This window comes from Morus notabilis, unplaced genomic scaffold (assembly GCF_000414095.1).
Source record: "Morus notabilis unplaced genomic scaffold, ASM41409v2 Scaffold1333, whole genome shotgun sequence".
In the NCBI taxonomy this organism is placed as follows: Eukaryota; Viridiplantae; Streptophyta; class Magnoliopsida; order Rosales; family Moraceae; genus Morus; species Morus notabilis.
Window position 1 is genome coordinate 157,327 of NW_010364060.1, and position 8,430 is coordinate 165,756.

Sequence of the window (8,430 nt, forward strand, 5' to 3'; positions counted from 1 at the left end):
TTTGTGGGTAATGAAGTTATTAGTATAATTCATGAGATTTTCAGTTATCAAGTGTAGTAGTTATACAAAGAATATAGAGTACATATTGAAGTTGTTTCCTTTAATGTTTGTACTACCTTGAGAACAGTGATGTCTTGACTGTCTTTAGGAGGGAGGGAGAGAGAGACTGAAGGGTATGTGGAGGTTAAAACAATGATTGGGACTTTTGGATTTATGTAATTAGAATTATTATAAGAGAAATGGGATTCCATGAAATTTCTCTCTCTATCTCTCTATCTATGTCCTTTTCTGTGTTTGTGTGTATAGAGCCAGTCTTTCCAGCAGTGCTCACATGCTCGCTCTCTCTCTCTCTCTCTCTCTCTCTCTCTCTCTCTCTAACACTCCATGCATCTCTCTCTCTCTCTCTCTCTCTCTCTCTCTCTAAGATGTCTGAGTCATGACACTATCATAATGCTAGCAGAAATAAATTCCTAAAAACAAAGTAACAGTTTTATGTAACGTATTGCTGTGGATGGATTGATGTCTACATTTCAGTCATGGCATTCAGATTGGTAGATTGATCATTTGACCAAAGACACTTAATAATTTATTATATATGTACCACCTTTTGACCATTTTATCCGATATGCATGTTGTTTGTAACAGAGGGCAATGGAATGTTTTCTGTAATTTTTTTGCCTGGTACAAAATGTGTTTGGTACTTGAGAGGAGGAGAAAGTGTGACTCGTCAAATTTCGAAAGAGTCGATATATTCTGTGTGTACAACTTAGAAGTATTTGTAGACCTGTGAGATTGACTCGAACTCAAACTCTCAACGGAAAGATGAATACCCCAATCACTTCACCTGTTAAAATGGCGATATCAGTCTTTTATTAAATGCATGTAAAAGTGTCTAGTCACTTCTAGGTTCTTAAAATCTTACCCTACCAATTTTTTCATGTTAAACTTTTGGCCTTGATTTTTCTTTTCTTAGTAATTTAATCCTCGAAAGTTCATAGCTTAATTCAAGGACTAAATTGGCAACATAATAGCTTTTTAAGAACAACAATGCCAAAGCACAAGAATTTCAATTTTGAATAGTATAAGTGCTAAATAACTGTAATCACTCCTTTTGAAATTTAACTCCGATTAGAGTCGCTTGCTATTATTTTTTGAAAATTCATCGACTAAATCGCCCAAAAAAAAAAAAAGAGTTTTAGGGACAAAAATGCAAAACCACAATAATGATTGACCAAGTGATCTCATCAACCATATTAATTCTTCCCTTTGGAATAGCACTAAATAGTGTTGAAAAGCCCTGTACAGTAACAAAAATTGGTTTTCATTGAGACTATTTAGTTACATGGAATAACCCCACTGTGACCTTTGGATATGAGATCCCACCAATATCTAATTGCATGTTTTTTAGCTGTGTTGTCACTTATGTAGGGCTAAACCTACCTAAACTAGGGGGTGCTAGGATAGGTAATAGTAGACTGACAAGCCTGAAGCAACCAATATATATATATAGACCAGACCCCCATCCCCATCAAGATTATACAAATTTATATTTGGATTGATAATTGTGGTCCTTAAGGAGGACCACAGTACTTTGTTGTTACAAAGGCATATGAACTTTTGAGTGTTTTGTCATGGTGTCTAGGGTGGGTGATTGGATTCCAACTTCTTTACTATGGTGCCGATAACGTCCCAGTTGAAGCCACGGTACTGAAGCCATCGGATGATCCTTGATTTCCTCGTCTCTTTAGGCACGTCATGGCCTCGCAGCCATTGCTTTGAGGCCTGAACGAACAAGCGGTCCATCGAGAGCTTTGACATTCCGCGACTTGACCCCCGAAATCCATCAGCTTTTTCTCCGTCCTGGAAGACCAACTGTATTGCGTTCTCTGCGTCAACTTCGCTTACACCCTTGCTGGAAAGGGCCTGGTTTAAGAGCGGTAAGATATTATTGAACAAGTTAAGAGCGAAAGAGCGACAAATTTATGCTAAATCATTCTCAAAAATTGCAATGACTTCCAGACAGAATCAAAATAGATCCCATATGATATATTACCATACGACAAAAGAAAAGGTTAACGAGTCTCAACTTCTAGCTTACTTGCTTGATCCGCCGTGGTCCCCAGCTAGAGGAAGACCATCTGGAGTGACAAAAATTCTCCGCATACAAGCTATCATTGATCAACCCTCTGCAAAAATCAAAAGGATCAAGCTTTCACAGGACATTAATGATTTCTATTCTGCATGTTCATGAGAATTGGAGCTTCACAATTCCCTAATGTAAATTAGAGAAATACAGTAGTAAAAGGTTCCATAATTAGAAAAATCAATTACACACAAAAATTGAGATATTACTAAAACCAAGTGAATCTTATAATGAACCACTTCTAATTTTATTTTTTTTCTGGGCCAAAAAGACTCCGTTCATACATCCATACAAAGAACCAATAGAACTGGCTGATAAAAGACGTAAACCATTTAAAAATGCACCTGCTCTTGAAGTCATTTATAACTGCCTCAACAATCTTTGGACAGAATCTCTTTCCACACAGTTTCTTCCTTAGTTCAACAGCGGTGAAAGCTCTGCAAAAAAAGGAGGGGAAAAAAAGGAACAAAAGAAAGAAAGAAAGAAAACATCAGAAAGAGATATAATTCTTTTGTTGCAAGCAGATATCCAGATTTTCAATTTAAAAGAGTCTATAGTATCGGAATGCTAGTAGAATATGTAACAAACTAAAAGAAACCTTAAAATAAATAAATAAATAAATAAATCCGTAACCTTGCTGCAAGTAACTTTACAGCCATGTTCTCTGCGTCCTGCTTAGTTTTATTTCCCAAAGGTTGTAATACATCCGGTTCAAAACATCCGTTCTGCTGATGTATACTTAACTCTTCCGCAACTTCCTCGGGCTCTTCCAATGCATAATCATCCTCAGCAATCTCCGCAGGCTCTTCCATTATATCATCTAGTTGCATACCAATATAAATAATGACTTAATTGTTTCAAAAATGAAAAAAAAAAAAAAAATCTCATGAAGACTTGTATACTCAATCATTCTATATATAATCTATATCACTGCCATAGTTGAAGAGCAGAGAGGTTACTCTACCTCACAAACACCGCCAAAATTATGTTATTTACTTGACAGATGATATGATGAAGTTGTGTGTTTATGACCGGCAAATTGCATCAAAACCATATAAAAATAAAAAAGTTATGAAATCAAACTAAGGCCGATAATGATCTGATGGCTCAAAACAACATAATATTAGTAGTCTTTTCCATATCATAACAGAGAATTCTTAATACATATGTACATGTATATGAAAATGCATTCATGTACACCTACGCATGCATACACATATATACACATGCACATATCCATATACACACATACATGTACACTTGACAGCAAAGAATAACAAAGTAGGGAATTTTAACAAAGCCCGTCTGATTCAAAATAACATAGTATTGGTAGACTCTTTTCCATATCCTATCAAAAAATTCTCAATACAAGGATATATATGAACGTGCATACTACATCTAATTATATATATATATATGCATGTATATTGAGATAAAAAAAGATTGGTGATACCTTGCTCAGCATCATTAAAGTGTAAGTTACTAAGGAGCATTGGGCTTTGATATTGAGGCTTCATATCAAAATTGAAGCTTTTCTTTACAACATTTCCAGTTCCACCACCATGGCTAAGCTCATCATTGCTCAAAGGACTTACTTGAGGAAACTCACAAAATTCTCTCTTTTCGGAAACCTTCATTGGCTCAGAACCATCCAATTTGTTACTTTGAGAAGATTTCTTAGGAATGTATCTAACAGGAACTGAAGAGCTGTAATCTCTGTTTCTCAAGCATGTAATTGCACCTTTATTCTTAACCCTAAAATAAAAGCACCACAAAATTAATTTTTTTTTTCTTTTTTGGTCTTATTGTTTATTAATCAATTTATCCTGCATGACCCAGTTTTTTTTTTTTTCCAAACACAAATTTGACCCCTAAAATATTTGGGAGCAAATAATTAGAAATTGAACACATACAACTGCTTAATTCGAGTGGGATTCTTTCTCGAGTAAAATTCCAAACAGAAAAATAAAAAATCTAACCACCATTTATCGGGTCTTAATTGTTTATAAACCTGTTTAATACATAATCCAAATTTTTAGTAATCACTAACCTTTTTTTTTTCCTAATCAAATGTAAATTTGACTCCAAAGTAGGTTTTAGAAACAGAATAAATAAAAATTTAAACTTTACAGCTGGAAATTGAACATATACAACTGCTTAATTCGAGTGGGATTATTTCTCGAGTAAAATTCCAAACAGAAAATAAAAAATCTAACCACCATTTCTCGGGTCTTAATTGTTTATAAACCTATTTAATACATAATCCAAGTTTTTAGTAATCACTACCCCATTTTTTTTTTCCTAATCAAATTTAAATTTGACTCCAAAGAAGGTTTTAGAAACAGAATAAATAAAAATTTAAACTTTACAGCTGCATAATTCAACTGGGATTTTCCCTCAAAAAGAGGAAATTTTTTTTGGGATTTTCGTCTTCTCAAGCAAAGCTCCAAAAAGGGGGAAAAAAGGATGTCAATAAACCCTAAACCCAAACAGAAGAGAGAAAGTTTATGATTACCATGGAATGAGAAAAGCCCGACATTGAACTTGAAATTGGGATATGAAGCTGATACTTCCCGCGGAAATCGTCATTTTCCCCAATTTAATCGAAAATTTCACAAAATCAATGTGGACGTAGAATCGAAACCCTAATTTTACTGTGGGGAAAGATGACAACAATGATTAAACGACCGCGGATGAAAAGGACAACAATGATTAATCGACAAAAGCAGGGAAAAACGTCAACAAAAAATGACTAATAAACGTCAACAAATGAAACACGTTAACAACGTCAAATTAACTTATAAACGGCAACAAATAAAAGACAACAATAAACCGAAAATACATCATCATCTAAAAACAAAAACATGTAAAAATGAAAATAAAGAAAAATGGCTGTCTCCAGTAGGTCACTGGTAAAATTAGTTTTTTGACCGTTAGATTTAGTTAAAATCAGATAAAATTAAAAAATATGTAAAATAGACAGTTTCTAATATAAATTTGACTATTAAAAACGATTGAAAGAAATGGAACTATCGATAATTCTATTTTTCTAGTCTTACTGGAGAAACTTCCTAAATAAAAAAGACAATGAACTGAAAAACACTTAGGGATGGCAGTATTTTCTGTGGAATAGGGCCCGTAGGGGTTCACACTAAATAAAAAGGGGATGGACGATAATAATCAGGGATGAGGATAAAATGTTATCCCTAAATCTTAGCAAGACAGGGATGGATAAAGTACTACTCTGTCCTCATCCCGATATACATATGTTATATATAATATATTTTATATAAATATATGTGCATAGAATTTTTATATCATTTTTTATTAAAAAATGGGTAATTATATTAATTGAAAAAAAAATCAACCAGAAGAAGAGGTCACTAAAAAAGAGGTAACTACTAAATATAGTTCTTTACTTTGAAAAAAAAGAGGCACGAATTGTATTGAGAAATCTTTAATTTCGGTCTAAATTTATAATGAATTTTTACTTTATTTTTATTTTAAATTATAATAATTTTAAAATGCTTAATTACATTCGATTAAGAAGAGAAGAGGTAAGTATAGGATACTCCTCAATGGAGAATTTTTGACTCCACCCCGCCACTCTTTAAGTGGAGATGAAGGCAGGGATGTGGATGGTAACCCACCCTGCCCTTTCGCTACCCATGAAAACAGTAACCCAAAAAGAACCAGAACAAAAAACAAATTAAGAGGAAAATTAAAAAAATGACAACAAACTTAAAAAAAAAAAAAAAAAAAAAAAAAAGAACAGATAAACATTCATAATATTAAGGAGTTTTTTCTCAACAACTTTTATTTTGATAATTTTGTTCTTTTTCAAAACAAGCATACGAAGTTCTATGCTTTTTTCTTTATACCTAAATTGAAGTCAATCTCATCCTCAAATTTTTTTTTTAATACTATACAGTTGTGTGTGGATGAATTTTTAATAGTTACTCCGTAATGGTTACCCATCAAATATAAAAATTTGATGATGTAACGTGATAAAAATATAATTTTATTAATTTTTATAAATTATTTAATTTTCTTTAAAACCCGATATGTATTTGCCTTTAAGAACTCATCTCTTTACAACATTTGCACACAACATTATACACTTCAGAAAAGAAGAGCATTGGGAATCGACTTATAAAACAGTCATCGAATACTTCATATAGTTGTCCGAAATGTTTTTGAAAACACCACTATAAAATTAAAGGCCCATTTAGTTCGTTGATTTGAGTTTTTAAATCGAGTTGAGATGTGATTTTATGTGAGAGCTTTTTACTGTAACAAAAAAGTTAGATGTGACTGATTCTGTGAGCTTTTTACTGTAACAAAACTCGAATTGGTAAAATAAACGAGACCTAAATGACTATTAAGATTAAAAAAACCTTATGGAATTTACTAAAAATGTATTAACATTATACATTTATTATTAAAATCACTTAAATATCTTTCGAATCTTTTCTATAATGACTCAACTTGTTTCGAATGGATCATTATACAAGTCTTCAACATTGTTAAGCTTGTAGCCTCTTCTTATGTCCGGGTGGTCTTGAGTGATTTTACCGCTAAAAATCTTTCCGCTCTCGTGGTAAAACATTTCCATCGGAGTTTGTACCTAAAACTGTCTTTCCAATTCGAGTTGCGCAAGGCTGTGAGCATTAGGAATTGACTTGTAAAACATTCATCGAATCCTTGATAGTGGTTTGAAATGCTTTTGAAAAAGCTACCACAAAATTAAGTGAATATTAACATTGAAAAACTTCAATGAATTTGCTAAAAATGTATTACATTTATTATATATGTATTATTACAAGCACCTAAATATATTCTGAATCTTTTCGAGCATGTTTGATATATGGATTCTAGAACCCGAAACTATGATTCTAGTTCAAACCAGTGTTCATTTACAAAAACTAAAAAGTGGTTCTGATTTGACTCATCCAGAATCAGGTTTGGTTTAGATAGTCCTAATTCAAGATTTGAATCATAATGTGATGTTTTAAACCAGAATCACCCCTGATTTTAAAACCACCCCTATTGATTTTGGGTGAGTCAAACTCCTGATCTGCATCTGATTTTAGAATCATAATTTGGACCTAAAATTATGAATTATGATTTTGGTTCAAAAATCAAAACTTAAATCACCATAATTTAAATCCTCATACTAAACTAAGCCTTCTATAATGACTCAACTTGTTTTGAATGAATCGTAACAAGTCAAGCTGTTTTTCCATTACGAGTCTTGATACCTGAACTTAAGAAGGGATTTCACGATGAAAATATCAGTATAAATAAAAATATTTGGGGTTTGATGAATTTATAGAAATATCAATGGGTAATATCAACTTCGACATGAGTTAAAGCGATGACGTTAAGTGTAATTTGAAACATTATTCCATCTGAACCACCATTTTATGGTTTGAGAAATTCTAACCAAACTAGAACTAAATTCAATAGTTTGATGTTATAGTCCCGTGCGGATCCACGGCCTCAGCCTCGTCCTCAGAGCTGGGTGGTACGCTTGCGAGCTATTTTTGAATGGAAAAGAACAACAAAGGGTGTTGTATGCTATTAAGCGATATAAACAAATAAATTGATTTGAATAGTTATCTTTTATTCCACATATGACAGTCAATAAATAGGCTTAAAAATCAACGTTACAGTGAGAGAAATTAGCAACTAACTACCAACGTGTAGAAACGTGCTTGACCGAATCTAAAGGAATAAAGGAAATTAAATAACAATCTTATATTAAAAATATAGACCAAGTCTTCAATGAGAAAGAAGTCCACGTCCTAAACATGCAATTGAACACGTGCAAACCAATACGTGGCATGTGATTGTAACAACTCCTCCCCCTTTAAAGAAACCTTGTCCTCAAGGGTGAGGAAATTCTGGATAGTCTTGGCCGAACTCCTGTCGACTGATCCAAGAGGCCTCTGATGGATCACAACCCACCCATTTAACAAGAAACTCTTGTTCCTTCCCTTGTCCCCGTACATCTAGGATGGCTTCAGGATGCTTGGAATTGTCAAAGAAATCAACGCCAAGTTCAGGGAGACTAGGGGTGACGTCTATTCCAGTGCCCACATGTTTCTTGAGGACGGATACGTGAAAGATGGGCTGAATGAGGCTGGATGGTGGCAGCTCCAATTTGTAAGCTACTTTACTGATCTTCCCGATTATCTTGAAGGGACCATAGAAGCGAGCAGAGAGCTTCTGTGAAGTGCGTCGGGATACCGAATTTTACTGATGAGTCTTGAGCTTAACATAGA

General features: G+C 33.5%; 1 protein-coding gene across 1 annotated transcript; it reads right to left on the bottom strand.

Annotated features, from left to right (window-relative positions):
- Nucleotides 1-1,522: 1,522 nt before the first annotated feature.
- Nucleotides 1,523-4,777, bottom strand: LOC21403124. The gene is made up of 6 exons (XM_010105662.2): nt 4,659-4,777; nt 3,597-3,898; nt 2,777-2,963; nt 2,488-2,580; nt 2,099-2,186; nt 1,523-1,923 (listed from the first exon to the last, which is right to left on the bottom strand). Exons 1-6 carry the CDS (start codon nt 4,730-4,732, stop codon nt 1,639-1,641), a joined length of 1,029 nt encoding a protein of 342 aa, XP_010103964.1. The 5' UTR covers nt 4,733-4,777; the 3' UTR covers nt 1,523-1,638.
- Nucleotides 4,778-8,430: the final 3,653 nt, after the last annotated feature.

Excerpts from the sequence above, each read along its gene's own strand:
- LOC21403124 (XM_010105662.2), bottom strand. The coding sequence starts at position 4,732 with ATGACGATTTCCGCGGGAAGTATCAGCTTCATATCCCAATTTCAAGTT. Across the intron at positions 3,899-4,658 it reads CGGGCTTTTCTCATTCCATG|GGTTAAGAATAAAGGTGCAA; the intron begins GTAATCATAAAC and ends CTTTTATTTTAG. Across the intron at positions 2,187-2,487 it reads ATAAATGACTTCAAGAGCAG|AGGGTTGATCAATGATAGCT; the intron begins GTGCATTTTTAA and ends TGATTTTTGCAG.